The 20,606-nt window shown below is 43.3% G+C and overlaps 1 protein-coding gene across 1 annotated transcript in view; it reads right to left on the bottom strand.

Annotated features, from left to right (window-relative positions):
* yjefn3 (YjeF N-terminal domain containing 3) overlaps nt 1–18,657 on the bottom strand; it is a 41,134-nt gene extending 22,477 nt beyond the window's left edge. Inside the window, exon 1 of the mRNA XM_070961717.1 lies at nt 18,232–18,657. Coding sequence (XP_070817818.1) covers nt 18,232–18,299 — 68 coding nt within the window. The 5' untranslated portion in view covers nt 18,300–18,657. The remainder of the gene's footprint in view (nt 1–18,231) is intronic.
* Nucleotides 18,658–20,606: the final 1,949 nt, after the last annotated feature.

Genomic DNA, 20,606 nt, shown 5'->3' with positions numbered 1-20,606 from the left:
TGCTAGCTCCATGCAATGCCAGTAGCACTGCATCCAAATACAGTGACGAGGAAACAATATATGTTAATGAATGCTAACACGCTAGCATGCTAATATAGTAGTCCCATAGAGGTAGAATTGTATGGTTGAGTGGCATCATGATGTGACAAAGTCAGGCCTTCAACATGCAGCAGACATCAAGAATACTGACTGTTGTGACGATCAACTTGAGCACAGTCTTGAATGATAGAAGAAAAATATAATTTTTACAACTGGGTGCTCAAAGTTCTCCCAGTAATGGTGGAACAATGAGTCTCGAACAGAGAGTGATGCACTACAGATTGATTATGATGAAAAAACTCCTCTTTTTGGTTCTGGGGGAGTGAAATAAATGGGGAAAAATGGAAAAGCAGATGTAAGAGAGAGGTAGAAACTATTATGGTGACATAATGAAAATAAGTGAAGGATAGATGGGGAAGGTGGAGAGGCAGCACACGAAGGGGAGCAGAGGAGGAGAAGGTGACATGGCATAATTAGGCCCACTGCCATCGGCCATACTGAGGCACAAAAGAAGAAGTCACACTAATAAGACCCTGCCAGGAAGAGGACAGTGTTCCTGCAGCCTCCTCTGCTGCATGCGGCTGAATAAATACTTGTCTCCCAGGCTGTAAACCAAGACCACAGTGCTTCACTGTGGCAGCATGAAACAGTGTTTAATCACAGTCAATGATCTATCATTATGTGGCTAATGTTGACTGGGAATTGATAGGAGCACTGAAACCAGCTAGAAGTGAATAACACGATGTTTTTCATGTATTCCAGGTCAGTCTATAATCCCACGGGGCCTTTGTCTACAGCTTTTACATCCATTTGGCTCCACATGTCATGGCTGGTTAGTTACAGCTTGTAACAGAGCAGGGGGAAATGTATCAGGAGGACAAATGTGGTGGAGGAAAGGATGTAAAAAATAAGTGAAGGGCACAGACTTACATACATACATACAGAGCAGATATGAAGATTAGTGGCTGATCTGCTTGTCAATAAGTAATCCTGACAGAACTGCTTATAACTAAAACACATAATCCTGTAAAACATCCCCCTAACAATCCCATAAATTCTTATAAAGTTAGCCCAGAGAGTCTATCCAAGGCATACTCACAGTTAATTGAAAGCTGTGTTTGAACCATTCGAAGTACATGCATGACTTTGGTCTCTTTGAAATGTAACCTCTGAAGTTTTATCCCTGGGGGGCAGAATCACCCTAAGTGCTCCTGGCTTTGAGTGAAAGAAGTTTGAACACATTGAAGTAGAACGTTTTTATTTTCACCTGAATGTTGTTTTGGAAACAGATGCCTGCGGATGACTATGGATGATCTTATTAGCTGGAAAACATAATGAGAACACAGAATGAAGCATTACCTGAGTCCAGGTTTAATAAAGATTCATGACAATACTACAGAAAATTAATATCTTACAGATTTTTTCTAATGGTATGTCCAAAAAAGGCATTTACTATATTTATCAAGATGAATATTTATATTCAGGTAAATTCTCTTCATATTTTGGGCATCCATGCTTATATTTAGGCTATATAACTTTATATTGAGGGAATTTACTATATTTATCTTTTCAATATCCCTGTTTGCACTGGATTCCTTGATTTGGTGTAAATTACACACTGAAACAGCATATCCTTGTTTTTAGAATTTCATCTGCACAGTGACTGACTCAATATTTACACCAAAGAATGGAACAAGGCCCTTCCACTCTCTCATTGGCTATTGATGGCTGTGGACATGACATGGAAGATCCTAACTGGTTAAATGAGGTGTCAATCGAAAGGTCAGGCTGCAGTGGCCATTTTGAAACATATCACCTATGTTCTTACTGAAGTTTTAATGGAGAACATGTGGAAAATTAGCACATCTGCGGGTTAACTTTGTGTTTTGGACTAAATGTCTTCTGGATTGGACCTTTGCCGATGCAACCAGATCATTTATCTCTCCAACATTTAAAGCATTCTGTCGTTGTTTTTAATGGAAACCTTGTTATTTATTAGCATTGCATATGTGGGTTTTTCATTTTTCCTGTTTAATTCTTATCAGTCACCCAGGAGCTAAGGGTGAGATTTTACAAGAATCTGTCACAGGAGCAATTACATGAGATGTTTCCCAGCACCAAACGACTGACTTACAAGACTTTAGCGACTAGCTGGTGAACACAGAAGAGCATTTAGCAGCTGACAAGACTCTAAATGAATGTTTTGCTCCATCTTGAATGTGTAAAAGCAGCTATTTTGCCAACAAGTTCACCATGTCAGTGTCGTGTACATACAGTACATTAATCATCTCGTTCTGAGTAGCAAAAAAATCTGTTACTGCAGTTTTAACAGTAAGACCAGACAAGGCTGCATCAAAGGCAGCTAGCAGCTACAACAGAGAGACGAGTTTCTCGACACAAGTAGAGCTTCAAAAGAATTCTCCAAAGGTGCCAAATCAGAGCTCTTCGAAGAGGCTGCCGGAGAGTTCTGAGGATCTGACACCAAGTGCAAAGTCTTTTCTTATTCTGAGAGATTTAGACTGTAAAAGTCTGTTAGAAAGATATGAAATAAACCACTTGAGAGGCATGAGAGGATTAACCAGAATATTGTGATAAACCATATGAGAATCAGAGCTCAGCTCAGTTTGTATCTGAACACCCACACCGACGGCAGCGAGGAAGAGATCATTAGTGTGGCTCTTAGAAGACCAGTTTAGTGGACCGTGACTGTGAGGTGTTGACTTATGACCAGAGAGATATTTATTTCTTCCAGACAGATGTGGACTTCTAAAGTTCAGGACAACAGGTTCCAAATAAGGTGTTTATATCCACTGTAGACACCATGTTGTTTTGTGCTGAGCCAAAAATAGAGAGCTGCAGGTGAGGTTGAGATGTTTTGAACCTGCAGGGCATGTCTGTTGCAACTCTTTCATCCCTCCCTCTCTGCATCTTATCCCCAGCCAGTTTCTCCCTCAGCACGGCAGCAGGGCAGGTTCAGCTGTCAAGTGAGGGGCACAGAGGGCCATCCTGCCAGTTCTGTCCGGACTGCTGATTGTATTTTATTGTTGTTCAGTGTTCTGGGGTGCAGTGGGGGCAATGCTTAAGATATAAACTTGGCAGGGTTGTTTCATTAATTTTATCAGCAAGTGTCTCCTCATGCTGGAACTTTTTGTGGCTCTATTTTGGGGCGTTGTCAGTAAGAAGCGAGACGAGGGAATGGCCAGGCGAAACCAGAGGAGCAGAAAAAAGACAAGGATGCTGCTGCTGCTGCTGAAAACTCTACAAGGCTTCTTTGAATTCCCTTCACATGAATTGCTCACTCTCTTCTATCTCATCACCCTGTGTGAGCGTGGGGGTGGGTGGGTGTATTTGCCATATGTGAATGTGTGATCCAGTCCCATCTCTCCTGAGTCATTCCTCTTTCACCGCGCAAACTATGGAGACTTTCATAAGGAAAAGGCAAGTGGGTCAGCTGAAAGGCAATTAGATACAGAGCACAGGCAGCATATAAACATCCTAGAGCATATTAATGAGAAAGTGCAGCCTCAAACCTACACTGCCACCTTCTCTCTGTGTCTCCCACCCTAATGTTTGACCAGGAGCCCTCACACCAAGCATCGTTTTGTTTCTGACAACTGCAACCTCGCACAAGAGCACCTGCACGCGTAAACACACACACACACACACACACAATGTGAGAGCTATGTATAATTGATGAACACAGCAGTGGGGGGAACCATGAGAGGGACCAGAGAGCCGTATCATCGAAAGTGGCATTCGGCCGACCTTTTGCAGCTACGTTGGCACGTGTGGAAGCATGCATGCATATGTGGATGTGCGTGGGTGTGTTTACAATGCTCTGGTGGCAGGTGGCCGGGACGAAATGTGTGAGAGGTGCAAAGAGACCAACGCTGATGGCAGATATGATGAAGGGAGAGGAAAATACGGCTGAGGAGCGAGATAGAAATACTCCAGTGAGTTGCCTCTAATGAGAGCAGAGCAGCCAGGCATTATGATGAACTTGGACAAAACGGGAGAGACTGAACTCCAGACTGAGAGGGTGAGACTGATGTGAGTCAATCATGCAAACGTCACATTCTTCTCGCAGTCAATTGGCGTTTTGTGCGAACAATTAGCCAGCGCCTGTGGCATGTTGTGTTACTGACCAGCAGTCCTCTTACATGAGTTCAGAAATGCATATTAAATTCCAACTGCTGCTCAAACTTTCGCCCTTGGCATCACCCCCTACTGACACACAAGTTTGTCTGTTAAAGGTCCATGCGTGCAGCTGTAACCTCGGGCTACCAGCGGCTTTTGCACTGACAGGCTTAGTTGTAATGTATGCACATTTGACATTTCCCATACATTAGGAACAGAATGTCACACAAGCTGTGCAGCCTGGGGAGCCTGGCAGGGTGCAGTATATGAGAATTGTTGGTTATCTGTGTGCATGTGTGTCGGTCATGGGACATACACATGGTGCTTATGTGAGCGCGTGCGTTCAGTCAATCTTGCTCACCTCCCTCTAAAATGATTAGGAGGTGAAAGAGCAAGAGCAGCAGGAGGAGGAGTCGTCACATAGAGCCTGCTTCTGTCGCTGCTGCCTACACAAACACCTACATCAGCCCAGTCTTACTCCACCTACTATAGCCAAATGGCAGCAATTAGAACGATTTGGGCATCAGTTTTTATTCATAGACTTTCATTCATGTCTCTGCACAGCATAATAAAATATCTGCAGATCCTCCACCGTGAACATTGTGATGATTTTTACTGCTGTCAAAGTTAACTTATATCTTCAATACAACCATTGATCCAACTCCATCAATCCATTGCCTATACCCGACTATTCCTTTCTGGGGTTGCGGGGGGGGGCTGGAGCCAGCCAATCGCAGGGCAACATATACAGACAAACAACCATTCACGCTCACACTCACACCTAAGGACAATTTTAGAGTCACCAATTAACCTAATGAGCATGTTTTTGGTCTGTGGGAGGAAGCCGGAGTGCCCGGAGAGAACCCACGCATGCACGGGAAGAACATGCAAACTTCACACAGAGAGGTGAGGTGCGCACACTACCTGCTGCTCCACCGTGCCGCCCTTTGATCCAACTCATAATGTTGTAATCTTTCATATCCTAATTGCATGCTGCATTATGGGACTTAAATAAGAAGATATAGCACAGCCCTGCGAACAATACCTTTATTTCCTGCCAATGGTCACTACTGCTCAAAGCAATTATACTGATACTCTGAGTGACATCAAGAGCAGCAGTATTTTTAACATTTTCATGCATAACTAGATGGATGATCATTGCCAAATCTCTCATGGCTGGTTAGTGTCATTACCTGGACCTGGGGTGTACCATGGAGAGAAATTATATGAGCAAATTAACTTTATTCATTTGCTTCAGAAACCACCTATTTTCTCCCCCCGACATATGAAAGTAAGGAAGTTAAGGAAAGCGGATAAAGCTACCAGACTGCAAGGAAATCTGGACATCCAACTAAAAATTGACAGTTTGTCTATAAACCATCATCAAAACAAAGATAATTCTGTTGTAATCTACCAGCTGAATGACCAAGCGTGGGGATAAATAACAGACCTGGTTTATTTAGGGTCTGTGTTGGTTATCCACACAAACACGGCACTTGTAATAATAGAGAAGAGTGAGTCAACATCAAAGCATCCTACATTTGGAACAGCTGATAAACCCTGCTGGATTGCCACAGTTTCTGCCAAATTTGTGCCAATCCCCTTGACAGAGCAAATGTAAGAAGAGACAGAACAGAGATTTAGTTTCAGCATTTAAATGCTCAAAACAAAAGCAAAGAGCAAGCAAAATGAACCTTATCTATACACACAATACTTACTGATTCGAGTGCAGACAGAGCTCGAATTCATTATGTCTGCCTTCATCACTGTAGGTGGAAATCCATGCATTAATGCATTAGTGTTTGTTCATGATTATGCATGTACAGTGTGTGCACGTGTGTTGAAGTTAAAGTATGTGTAACAGAGGAGACACTCCCAGAGGCTGGAGATCATGCTCCCCTGTCAAAGCTTGACATCGGGGTAATTTCAGGGACATTTCCTGACGCGTCTGCAGGTCTGTGCTCAGATCGGGACAGGTGATATTTATACTGTGGAGAAATTTCCGTCAAACACAGGGTCCAGGTCTGAAACAAGGGCGTAATTCTACTATAATCAGTACAATCAGCAGGAGCAATTAGCCTTTACCTCCCTCGTGGTAGGAATGATTAGTGGCTTGCTGACTGCTTGCGTCACATCCTGACTGTTTCAGGTGTTCCTTGGTGCAAATTAGTATTTTGTCTACTCTGTTGCCTGGTAGGCCCCTCTATCATAACTGTGTTTTTGAGGGATAGTGTCATCCCTGGGATAGTGCAACTAATTGGAAGTGTGTTGGCATGCTGTATTTTACCAAGAATCACAGTCTCGTGTCGTGTTGGTGTCACAGCAGGAATGCATCATTGGCTTTGCTGTCATTGAGCTACTAGAGCCTGTTAGTCACATGCTGTGAGGCCTAAACTTATGCTCTTCAAATGACTCACTTTATGAATGCCAGATTAAGGTACAAGGACTACAGAAAGTGCCACAAAGGTCTGGAGAACTAATCTTGAATGGCATAAAATGAAATGCAGATTTCACTGGGTCGCCTGCCAGCTCGTAGAACTATGGGTACAATAAGTGCATTTTCATGCATTCATCTGTTTTTATGGTATCTATATCTGGTTTTCCTTCCTTTGAGTGGCGCACTTTTAATTATGTCATCTCGCTGCGTCCTCTTCCTCTTCACCACCTGACTGGAGGATTAGCACCACCAAATGTTTGCCTAGATGTGCCAACTCCAATATCTGCATAACAGTAGTGGATGGAAACAGGCATTAATTCACATTTTCTTAAGCCAGTTTTCTGAACAATTATTTAAAACTTACACTAAATTTGAATGGATGCTTGAAAACCTCAGTTTTTCCTTTTCTGTCGCCCCTCTTCCTCCTCCCATGGTATTTTGGCTGTGTTACATAAAAAGCCTCTCGAGAAATTATCTCCAGTGTTGACAATTTTAGTGCCACCCACTCCGTTTGTCTCTCACAACTATGGCAGACCTTTGGGCTTTAGATTTACTTATGACAGTGAGCTGACAGGAATGTGAAAAAAATGCTGTAGAAGTACGTGTGTGCCTCTTCCTCAGTCTGCCAGCAATTATCAAATAATGCAAACACAGAAATTAGATGTGCGGCTGTGAGAGCGAGAAAACGCAGACACAGATAGATGGGAGCTGAGAAAATCCAATATATACAAGCAGATTTCAAAAGACAAAGCCACAGCTCCCGTCCGTCTCCCAGCGCCTGTGCTCCTCACATTTTCTCCCCCCGCTCCTCTCCTCTCGAGGGGTTTGATCGGCGCTCTCTGCGTACACATTTAGCTGATTGTCTGTTGATTCCTCCGTCTGCCTCTCCAGGTTGCTTTCTTTTTCCCTGCATGCCTCTCTCAGCATCACCATTAACCGCTGGCTATCGGGCCACCAGGGAGTCTGTCCATCAAAGCATCCAGGAGGCAAGAATTCCCCAGCAACTCATCTAATTATGAATACCAGAAAAAAAACTGAAAAATAGATCTCAGCATTGGTAGCCTGGGCTGAGAGGCATTGTTAGCTGTCTGGCAGAGAAGAACACAAAATGCTTAATAAATCTACGTTTTCAGGCGAGTAAAAGAGGAAGATTACATTTTATATTGTCTAAGTTACTTCATTAAAAATGTGTTGTGGGATGGTGTAGAGGTGCTTTGGATGATAAGCAGCCAGAAGTCTCTGCTTTATGATGACATTTTGTTTTACCTTATAAACAACACCCAAGCAAAAGTACCATTAAGATAATTAAATTTGTACATGATTGTTCTCGCTATGAGTATTCCCTCGACTTTCAACGGCCAGCTTTAATTGCGATTTATATAATCCATCAGCGAACAGGGAGGTCGACAACATCAACAGAGAGCCATATGAAAGAAAAGTCATTTACATAATCAGAATTCAGCGACAGTCTTTGTCCAATGGGAAACAAAACAGAACCACAATCAAGGCTCAGCAGAGCGAGACAGTGAACCCAATTACTGAAAATTGGGAAAGCCTTCCTGGCTGCGAGCAGAGGCACACACTCAAATTCTAGATGCAATACCTGACAAGCACTGAATGTCCCTTTCTTAGACTCGCAAGGACACAAACGCATACACAGACAGAAATATCCAGCAAGGATTGAGAATTTATAGACGTGGAGTCTCTGAATGGAAAGCCTACACGGCGGCATCTCTGTGATAAAAATCTGCTCAACAAGCCAACAGCTTTTGCTTAAGTGCTGCGTCCCTGGAAAGGCTTTTTTTAAAAAATCACCTGTCCTCGTCTCAGTCAGACAGGCAGCATCTCGCTGGGGTGTAGCTGGGGTTGGTTTCTATGGCAACTGGCACAAAACCGACGTGAGTGACAAGTGGTAATAGCTGACAGAAAAGTGAAGGCTAAGACACCACCCCCCCTGTGGATCTTATTATCAGCGCACTGGCCCTCGCCCACTTCTTCCTCCCCGCCTCTCCTCTCTCCATTCTGGACCATCTGTATCTCTCTCCGTCTCCCAGCTTTGATTTTCCAGTAGAGACGACATAAGGCCAGTGGCCGGTGGGCTTCGCTCCCATTCTGTCACCATGAGAACACTTCCCTTTGTTGTCACATTCCTCAGAATAGCTCTGACCCCTGTCAGCAAGTCACCCACGGGGCTCAGAAGAAAATCTGCTGAAGGGTTAGAAATTAAACAAGTGTCTTTGTGAAAGGAGAGACAGTACGAGCCATTTGACAGAAATGATGTTTGTTAAGGAGCGAATGGCATTAAAGCGATTGTTGGCATGTAAATTAAGAACCTTGTTGAAGAAAAGATCATCAGACTCGAGATGTGAAGGAGTTGAATGGTTTTTAAAATCATCTCAAGCCGCTGCTGAGATTACACTAAGAGGAGATGACACGGCAGCCCTCAGCGCCTTCCTTTAGAGATGATCCAGGACATGACAGAAAGAGAGGGGGATCCCCGGGTCGCCCCCTCTTCACACTGGAGGGATCTCCCAGGAAGGTGTTGTTCAAAAGGATTTCAGGGTTTTTTGCTGCTGTGACTCTGTGTTTCATTTCACTCCTGTGACAATAAAACAATAAGGTATAAAGATATTTCATAGAGGATACTGAGACAGATGCAAGTAAGATGCTCTGTGTAATTTGGACCCAAAAACCCAACCCCCAGACTCATTAGAAGGAGTAAAAACAAAGTTTACTGAAACACGGAGGTTGGTTACCAAGTCAAATCCCCAACAGGTCTGAAGGGACATAAGCTGGAACGAGAAAATCCAAAAAGACAGACAGAAACAGACGTTTACAACCTGCAAGACAAGGCAGCATTTGTTTTTTTACTGCAGCCAAATCCAGCCCTGACTACCACTAACTACCATTAATATGCACTAGCTACCACTAGCAAGCTAGTATGCCTGCTGACCCCAACTGGGTTTTAAAATCTGATTTAACTAACCACTTTTGCATGAATATCCATACTGTCACTCTCCTTTTGGGAGCATTTCCACCAAAAATAAATTGGTCCAGAACCTGAAACGTTGGTTCCAAGCTGGAATTTAACAGGTTTTCTTTGACCTGCAGTGTGAACTGTGAATGAATGAATGTGTCACATTCAACAGGTTGGAAAGAAAGGATGGAGAAGTCAAGTGAGAAATCATTAGAAAGAAAGGATGTGTAGTACTCTGCTGATGAAACCCAAATCTTGCTACTCTTGCTAATCTTGCTGTTAACTTCCATCGTGCATTGTGCAGCAGCCTCCGCTGATGACATCCTTCATTACAATGGTTCTTTAGTGGCAAACATTAGCTCAGGATAGAGACTAGATCTACTTCTTTATGTGTCTTACTCTTAAGTATAAAGTCTACTCATGACCTACATCAAGGACTCAAGGAAAAAAAATTGTCTCTGGGAAAATATCAGATGATTTATGCTGACTGACACGACTGCAGGAATCTCAGAATAAATGAATCTTTAGGCTAGATAAGTCTCTCAGCTTGATGGTCCTGTCACTACTCTCTTGAAAGGTTGTGATGGATTACTCCTGTTTGCTTAAAAGCCACTCAAAAGGAGGTGCTTGGACACATGTGGACACAGCTCAGCCAGGGGTTTGAGAACAAAGCCAATGAGCAATTCTAACAATCAATTGCTCACGTCATCCCACGATTGAAATCAATAATGCAAAACATGATAGATGCTCACGCTGGATATAGGGCACTAATGACTTTTTCAGAGAAGATTATTTCATCGAGAGCTGCACAATAAACCTCCTCGTTATTCGATGTCTTTTTCCTTATCTGCGGTTTTGTTTTGCTTTCTATGAGGACAAAAGGACGAACATACAGATGCTTACAAAGGAACAGACTGACAATACCACCAGCTGAAAACCACAAAAGCAAAGGAAAAAATAAATAAATAAAGTTTGTTTTTGTTTTTTTTAATCATTCGCACAAAAATCCAGCCTGGTTGTGGTATGAGCCTGTATTAGAGTCTGTGATGAGATCTGAAGGAGAAATATCAGCAAAGCCAGTTCAAGTGTTCTTGTGGAAATCCGACCATTATTGCTGTAATGGAAGCAGTGGAAGAGGGCAACAATACCTAGTTTTTAAAAGCTAAACCATACACACATATACACACGGGGATACACACCGTAATACCTCTCCCTCCTTTCATCGTTCTCCCATGCCTGTCAGCTTTCTAAACGCAGCTCGGTAAACAAAATATCCCACAAACGCTCGCCCACGATGACAATGCATCCTGTCTGCACACATTAAAGCCGGTATAAATATCAGCACGTTCGTCCCACACATGCACAGGAGCTCACACACTTACACACACTGCGACTGGATCACAAGTCTTTCTGGATATGTGAAGCTGTCATCATGCATGCAATGTCATGTGGAGTGGCAACAGTTTAGAACTGATGGCGGATTCTTCTGATTTCTAAAATTAAATCTAATAATATTTTAAGATGAAAGTCAGTCACGCGTTAAGAGACAGAGAGCTGCTTCAAAGAAAACACTTGTTTTTCAAAGCTTAATCTTTCATAGTCATGGCCGTCATTTGTACTGTTCAACGTAACATCTCCTTCACTAATTTCATTCAATGGGAGGAAAAAGGAGCAGCTTAATGAACAGGCTGCTCAACAGTAGTTCAGTCATACCAAAAAACCCAAAACAAAAACAGAGATGAATGCACCCAAAATGTCACAATCCTCCATTGTAATGGAAACTGCGTGTAAGTGGGGCAAAATGGAACCAGAGAGTCGTCCTAGAAAAGTTAAATGGACGCTTATAACCAACACTTTAGATGAAAGCCTGGATGTTTTCACTCATTTATTTTAAAAATGCATTTTTTTTAATGGTGACAGGTGACGTAGTCGAATCATGAATGAATCGCAGAAGAAAATACGGATGTGAAAGTGGTGGATGAGAAGCAAGCCAAAAATAACACTAAGGCAAAGAAATGTAGTAGAATAAGCAGAGAAAAGCCAATAATGTGTCTCACCTGCAATATCGAAATGCCTAAAATACCGTGTAAGATAATGAGATAAAACTTAAGCTACACAGTAGTTTAATTAACTTTAACTAATTGAGGCACATTTTGAACCTGTCAAATGAAATAATGGCCTGTCTCTAATAATAACCTGGTGATTTGTTTCACCGAGTCAAATGAAAGCCTGTGTCATTACTGAATGTACTTTTATATCTGAGAAAAGGTTAAACGATGCGGAAGTAGACGCTAAATCACTTTCCACATGGAGTCCAATGGGCCAGTCACACATCGGAGTCACAGTTCTACATTTAAGAGTGTCAGCAAACTCAAATTCATCGCACTGCAGAGCAGGGAAGTTATATTTTGTCATTTTGGTTGCGCATAAAAGTGTCATTTGCTGCTCGCCTCACACACCAAGCAAAGCACGTCAGGCTGTAGTGGGCAGTGAGTTTGCTACCTGTCCAGCTCAGGTTGAAACACACAAAACATCACTGAAGAATCGCAGCCTTCATCAGCGTTGTTTGTTCGTATTATAGCCCTAAACATCCGTATAGATTTTTACATTTCCAAATATGTTTCCCTGCCTTCCAGGCAGTCATTTGTTACCTTTTACCGTCACTACTCTGTATGTAGGTGTGCACATTTGATGGGAATTCTGCAGGGAGGGGGCCTGGAGGCATTTAAATGAAAGGTTGAGTTACGCTTGAGTACATTCAGCTGCCACCAAACGACATCACGGCTCAGTTCAGTCCTGTCAAATCAATCTAACACACACACACACACTCACGAACAGCTTCACGTACGTGTTTTTGAGATGAAAGATTGGGGGTTTTCTGTGACGCGAGCATGTAGCTCTTTTTGTCTTGGTTGCAGTTTGTGCTTAATCATGATGGTAAAGGAGGAATAATACATGAGCTGTGTTTTTATTGGAAGACCCCTCAGGGGACTGTGGATTCCCCTGAGCAGGCCTCCACTGTAACCACCTCCATTTTTTTGTGTGTGTGCATAAAATGGGAGCAGCAGCATGATGACAGAGTCCAGTGTTTCAAAGGGGAGACATGAGGGGGGTAGAGAAGCCTGAACAGAGGCAGAAAGAACATGAAGATGAGCGATGAGGAGGGAGGTTTATTTCTTTATTTTTTATTCTATTTCATTTTGTTGGAGGGTCAGTTTTTCTGGGACAAGACGTCCTGAGTCGCGTCTTATTTAGTCAAGGGTCTAATTTGCACCGGCGCCCACACTCGCGCACAGTTTCCTCCTCTAGTTCTGTCATCATTATCTAGGCCAACATAAAGCGAACTGTCAGAGCTGCGAAGGAGGTAATTGATTAAAGTCCAGCTTTCCCATCAAAGTACTCGGCTGGGTCTCTGTCTGTATGCTCCTTCCCCATTACAATAACACACACGTCCTCACAATTCGAAGGTCATGTATAGGACATAAAAGCGTTTAAATAATTGACATATTCTGACCCTATTACGTCATGCCAAAGAACAAATGACTTGCAATTACTTCTGCAAGGATGGACGGATTGATGGTCTCTGTCTCTCACTTATTCATCTTAATGTATTTAGATGCACACACGCCATGTGCTAGTGCTGCTGTTTGAAGGATAACGTATTATTTAACGCAAACCTGAGTGAAGACAAACAAGCCAGACTCATCCCGTCATCTCAATCAGCACTGAGCGTTTCACCTCTTCTCTCCGCTCTCATCGCTCCTCAAACCAACTTGTGCTAAAACAAGAGACTTTTCTTTCTCAGTCTGTCTGGAAATCTTATGTAAAACAAAATGGGACGCTTCGGGGAGAATAGTATTTCCTCTCCTGCGTCCCCTAATACCCACTGAAATCCTTCAAATGATTCATAATGTGGACATAATGAGGAGGGCACAGCCTCGGCTCGTCCTTCCTCAATGGCTCTCTCGTCTTCTTCAAGAACAAAGGCAGCTGCCTGGAGACTAATTTAAACCTGATTCAGCAGGGTTTCCTGCTTTGGATTGGTCAAGCAAATGCAAAACAAGAGCCGTCTCTCATTTTCTTACTTCCCATTAGCCTGAAAGCTGCTGTACGTTCTCCTCAGAGCTCTTGACAACAACTTCAGTAAAATTGGTTGTGTTGCATTATCAGCGTGGCTCTGGGGGTGGTAATGTTGGTCTGTTGGTTGGTTGTCCAGGGCTTTGGTCCAGACCCAAATATCCCAATAAGTATTGAATGCATTGCCATGAAATTTTGTTCAGATATTCATGGCTCCCAGAGGACGAAGCCCTCTGAGTTTTCCTTTAGGGTTACCGAAGTTCACATGTTTGGTTTTCAGATTGATAGTGGATGAATTTCCATGAAGTTTAATTGAATTTCCTTCTCAGGATGAATTGTTAGAATTCACATGCTAATTAGCAAATGTTTGGCTAACAAGCAAAACTAAAATGGTGAACATGGTAAACATCGTAACTGCTAAACACCAACATGCTAGCAATGTTAGCACTCTGATGTTAGCATTTAGCTCAAGTACAGCCTTTCAGAGCTGCTAGCGTGCTATAGCCTCTTGTGTTTTCCTGTGATGTCGTTCCAGCTCTGAAATCTATTAGTTTCAATTACCAATAAAACACCACAGTAGGACACTCCCATCTGCCTCAGCTGTCGTTTGTGTTTAGTGCTATTTAGCAAATGTTAGCATGCTAACATAAGATGTTGAACTACTCAAACATTATATGTGCTAAATATGAGCATTTAGTCAGCAGTGTTGTTAGGAGCATGTCAGCATGCTCATGTTAGCATTTAGCCTCATTGAGCTGCTAGCATGTCTGAAGACTTAAGCTCAAGTAACTAAATCATTTTGTGTGGAAGCACTTAGAGCTGTCTGCTCGCTCCTTAATTCTGTTAGCTTTCACTTTACAGCTACACAATTCTATTTATGACGCACAGATCAGAAATATCAGACTTCGTCTGGATCCTATAATTGACTTGAAACCAAAGCATCATCCTGTTTCGCCTCCCGTCGAACCCTCTCTCCCAACACAATCCCCTTTCAAACATGGTAAATGGGAAACTCTTACAGCTAATCTGACTTTAATGGAGGAGGGAAATTATGGCCACACACTGCAGAGGTAGAAAATCATCTCTCCCCTCCTTTTTCCTTCACTGCATCTCCACCCCTCTGCCTCAGTGGTTACATTTGGCATATAAATAAATGCCTGGGCTGTCGCACAGACAAATGGAGATGCCAACATAGGAACTGGCGGCAGGGAGCTGAACGGAGAGAGGTAAGCCAAAGAAATGACAATAAATGCAATATGCATGGTTGCCAAGGTACAAGGTAGGAGAGACATGAGGGCAGATAAAGACAGACAGCTTGTCACACTGGCAGAAGCTCAGACAGACAGGTAGGCAGAGCGGCCAATGGAAAGGTAAAAAATTATACCTCAGTCTAAGATTTCCCTGTGTGAGCCCGAAGCGTCGAGTCTGATGGGCAAAAGGGGAAAGGTTAATGAAAGAGCCAAAACATTCAGGAGGAGGAGGGGGAGAGGAGTGTCTCATTGTACTCAACAAACCATCATTGAAATAATCAAGTTTAAATCCTTTAATTAAGAAGAAAAAGTGATATTGTGCTGGTAGAGAATCAGATGTTAAGTCACTCCTGGAAGTAATTGCCACTGTTTCTAAAATCAGAGTGGCTCCGACTTTTGTACTCAGATATTTACTCCTGCTGGTTATTTGTTGTTATTTGACAGGAAAAGAGAAGATATAACAAAACAACTATTGATGGATACGAGAAGCAGCCCTGACCTTTTAGAAACAGAGCCAAGACTATTGTATTTTCCCCAAATAAATCGTACACAAAGACCAAACTTTGAGAGGCGATCGGCAGAAACCGGGGACTGTGCCAGTTCCAAGCTGGACCCCTGCCAACATTTACAGGCTATCTATCACCAAAGGCATTTCAAGTGCCTCAGCGATACCTGCGCTCTAATGTAGGGCTACTTCTACTTGCTGCAAACGTTTGTGCAGGGTTGTGGTGAATTTAATTTTTATTGTTGATTGATTTTTTTTTAAGAATTAGTCATGTGCATTCCATATTGCATTATGCGTCTGAGTGTGTTATTCTGGAGCTTTCTGCAGTCACGACCGTAATCACACTAGAACAGCACGACTGTCATGTATTGAGAATTTCATGCATTAAGCTAACGGCTTTCTGCTTGCCTCTGCCAAGTACAATTTCTATGTAATTATATCAGATCATTGAACAGCTTTATCACAACAGTGTCTCCGGGCTAATATTATCTCCCGTGGATGCATGTTTGGTTACATAAATCACCTTACTCTTCCAGACAGTAATTATCACCATCTAATTTTCCTTTCTTCACAATATCCTCACCAAGCCTCTGCTTAAACAGCTGCATGTCGGCTGTTAGCTTGATTGGCAGCAACAATAGATAAATATCTATTTATCATTTTCGAATGAAACGTGAACCAGAGGTTAATCTAAGAAGTACACATGCATGTACATGGACCCTGATGATGATTGTGGGTGTATAATCAGTTCCCCCAGCAGTAGTATATGGCAGCTTTAATTGACTGCCTTAATTAACTCTCAGTCAGCCCCAATCAAGCTGCAGAGATCTGAGAGTCTGAGGTGAAGTCTCTCGGGTGAACCTCAGCCGCTCAGATGTCGACACACATGGAGAAGATATTTAATGCCGTTAGTGCAAAGAGTGTAATTACATGTGCTATTGAGAAAAATAAAGAAGGCTCAGAGAATACATTTAATATGTAGGTGCATCAATTAACTGTCGTGGCGATGACATGGAGACAGCGAATAGACGGATGTCAGATGGAGCAAATCAATGGAAATGACTGTGAGTGTTCCTGTGTGTTGCCACAGAGCAGATACAGTATGCTGTATGAAGACATCTTTGGGCACCATATTTACACTCGTACTGCAAAAATCAATCTCAGGCTTATCTATAGATAAATTATCAAAAGATAAGATTAAACCGTCTGTCTGGGCTATATTAAGCGCATCATCCTATTTGAACTGAGCTGAAGGAAGAAAAGCAACAGTGACGTTTCCTCCTGAGTGACAACACGCTCATTTTACAGCAGATTAAGCAGGGACAAAGACGGCGAGGCCACAAATCATTCAGGCATTCACACTGAAATCCTGCCATCACGCTATGGAAATGAATACCTTGTCTTTTTTACAATATGTACTGTGTGTGTGTGTGTGTGTGTGTAGCACAGAATTTAAAGGCAATGTGGGAAAAACACCAAATGTTTCTTACAGTTAAAGGAGGACTCCAATGATTTAAGTGTAAAAATCAATGTGTTATATTGTGTTTAACTGTAAGTACTCTGCCTCCCCCATTACCCATAATGCAACTCAACCACAGATACTTCAGTCAGAGATTCGGGTGTGCTGTGCTGGTACCAGGTAATGTTGCCTCAAGCTGTTGGAGCAGAGGTGAGGAGTGTGCCACACGTCTGCTAAGCTCAGCTGTCTCTTAACTCAACACCCTCAGATCTTCTTCATCTTCACTTCAGCCCCAGCCGACTGGAATCAAGTGGCGTCACTTGAGGAAATATATCAGACTCGACCAGCTCCTTCTGGAGCCACGAAATGCTTCATACGGCTTCTTTCACACGTGCAGCGGCACTCCTGCAAACACACTCTGATGGGTAGAAAATGGAGTTCCTCTTTAATCGCGGGGGCCAAACTTGTGTTGCATCCCAGAGGGACTGCACGGCAGCTGTTACTCTGAAGCGGGTCCAAACAGAGTGTGCGCATGTGTGTGCATGTGTGCGTGTCAAAGGTTGAGAAATCTGCTTACCTGTACTTGACTGTACAAATGTCGGAAAACAAAACATCAAGCACATTAAGCGCCACTCGCTTTGTTTCTCAAATTCTAGTTTTTGTGTTGAGAGGCAGCCAGGGGCACAAACACCCCACGCTCACCTCCGACTGCAGCAGAAACTGATTACCCGTCTCATCCACAAAAATACTGGATCATAATATGCTCAGCTTGGGGTAATATGTGACCTGATAATGCCTAATTAAACATGGGCCCCCTAATCCAATAACAGCTGATATTTGTAATTCAATTTGAGGCTTCAGCCGAGTGGGAAAAGAGCAATGAGGAAAATTCAAGACCGGCAAAGCAGAGTAGGAGTTTCTTGGGGCGCACTGAGGTATTTCTGCAGGCATCATCATCATTACCATCATCTTCATCAGTACTGGTATTCATGTGGCATTTGGCAAGCAAGTCAACTTAAATAATTGATATCTCTTATTATTCCCTCCCCTCTGTTTTCCGTTCAAAAGCTTGCTCTGATTCAAACAGGCTGCCAGATGAGCGCACTCTCAAAGTCTCACGTGAAGACTTCTCCTGGGTCCGACAAGATCTGGATGTCCCCCCTGCTCTCTAATCGAGCCACAGTCTGTCTCCTTCTCTGCATTGATTTGAGAGCACTTCAGTATGAAATCAGTGCGACTCTAAAACAAACAGAAGAGTGGCACCGAAAAAGAAGAGGAGAAGAAGAAGAAGAAGAAGAAGAAGAAGAAGAAGAGGAGCAACAGAACAGAGGTGAGAGAGGAGGAGCCTACCTGAGGTAACGCAGTGGTTCTATGGTTTCAGCTTCTGCCTCAGCTGAGCTGTGGTTCATCTTGTCCATCTGTTTTCACCCAGCACGACTCGGCGAATGTAAGAAAGGAAGAGCTGTGCCGCTCCAAGGAAAACACTTCCGTTCCTTCTCTCTGACTCGGATTCAATAAACACTCTGTCTACCTCTTGCCTGGGAATAGACTGAGAATCTAAATGGGCATCCCCCCTCTGTCTCTCTCTCTCTCTCGCTCTCTCTCTCTCTCTCTCTCTCTCTCTCTCTCTCACTCTTTCCCTCAATGGCTCTTGATTGGTTCAGAGGCTGGAAGGTAATTACTGGCTGCTACACACTCTCTCTGAGTCTTGCCTTTCTGTATCTCTGCCTCTCGTCTCCGTCTCTTTCTCACTGTGGCCCCGGCTTATTCTCTCCTAAAACCAACTGGCTCTGTGTGTCAGCTGCGCTCACTGGGAAATCCAGCCAATTAAGGATCAGGAGGGATGGTGCCTGCCGGCTGATTGGCTCAGGCTGCTGCGATCATGGCTGTTCAGTCATCCGGAGTGCAACCCCTCCAAATACACACAAACAGATGCACAGACCTTCATGCATAATCTTTGGTGGTTCAGAATCCCTTGGCGTAGGATCTAAAGCGAGCATCAGATCGAGGAAACACTTGACTGCTCCGTGATTCACAGTAAACAGCGAAAGGTAAATGAAGCCCACCCCCACAGCTGACACACTAACACACACTACCTGAGCAGACACATAGCAGAGATGTGTAGCTCCAACACAGACAGATGGATGAGATGAACAGAACCACAATGTCCCCAAAGGACTCATGCAGATTTGATCATATGGATTTAGGGCAAACATGAGGGAAGAAAAACAAGATGGAAATATACAGTATAAGACACACACACACACACACACACTGGAAAGACTGAAGTATCACGGGGAGAACCTGCAGCTGCCAAGGAATGAAGCCCATAAGTGGGTTGTGGTGAGTAACAATAGCTCACTTTCTTCTGTAAAGGTCTCCCCCCCCCCCCCCCCGTCCCCCGTCCAGTTTGCTCTGACTGCAGAGGTCATGACCACCCACTTACAGCTCAGCTAACACCATCGAGTCTGCGCGCTTATATCAAACATTAGCAAGTGTTTGTTTTTCTATTGCATTACACAAACGTACCCGATAGGAAGATTGGATCCCTGTGAGAGCAACTGAGCACTAACACAGCTGCTGTGGAATGCTGGTGTATTCTGCCACCTTGGGGTTACACGCTGCTACTGCAGTTTAAAGCAACAGAGTCACTGTAGTCAAACTGGACACCGAGCTAATCATGATGACAGGGAAGGTCATGCAAACAGAGGATGTTCAGCTGTTAGCTGTTCGCTAAAAACCCCGGCTGGACAAACATGTTGCATCTACAATGTGAACATTTGCCATTAAGGGGTGCAAACAATGGCAAGTTTAGCACTGAATTGTTTAAAATGATTAAAGGGTAAGTTCACTTCAAGGTGCATCTCCAAGTGCATCTTAAATTAAAGATGGACTTAAATTACTGGTTGCTCAGCATGTTCCTCCTGTCCAGGCTTGCTGTTAAGAGACCCCTGAGGACAGCAGTTTCAATGGAAGCAATGTGGGACAAAGTCAAGTGTTGTTTTGAGACGGGTTCAGTGGTTTGAATCCAGAACCTGCTGGTTTGTGTTCTTTGATCCAAACCCCAGTGGGAGAAAATGAAACATTTTGAATTTTGGGTTTTGTTAGCTTGCTATTCTACAGTGAGGTACGTCACGGTCACGTCATTTAATCAGAGTGAGACTCTGCTTTCTCGGTGGTTTTCTGCTGTTTTCTCTCATTTCGCTTCACAGACTGGTGATGTAACTGCTGGAAAGGAAGCTGCTTTCTGTGTACGCTGGCTGAAGCAGATGCTCGCGTGCATGGGGTCGACGCAACACACGCGAAAACAGCAACTGCTGTGTGTAAAGAAGTCCAGAACAAGTGTAATGCAATTATCACAATCGCCACAAAAGTCTCAGTATTGAACATTACAAGCTTTACAGACATCGACCCAAGCAACTGAGGTCATTCAAATATGGAACTATGCATTTAATCAGCGTGTGTGTGTGTATATATAAACACACACACACTCACACAGGGCTTTGAGTGTGTGTGCGCATTCCCCTCCAACGTCTTTGAGGCCAGTGAACAATGCAGCTATGCTTTAAGCTAAAACTAGCCATTATTTTATGGAAGATTTTCACTTCCCAATGATGTAAAACAAAGAAAAACAGCAAATCCTCGCACGGGAGAAGCTGGAACGAGAGAATGTCTGATCAACTGACCGATCATCACTTCTGCACGACTGTGCGCAAACATCACGA

The sequence above is a fragment of the Chaetodon trifascialis genome, chromosome 4, assembly GCF_039877785.1.
Source record: "Chaetodon trifascialis isolate fChaTrf1 chromosome 4, fChaTrf1.hap1, whole genome shotgun sequence".
NCBI lineage: Eukaryota > Metazoa > Chordata > Actinopteri > Chaetodontiformes > Chaetodontidae > Chaetodon > Chaetodon trifascialis.
Note: the sequence above shows the minus strand (reverse complement) of the source record. Positions and strands in the feature narration are given on the sequence as shown.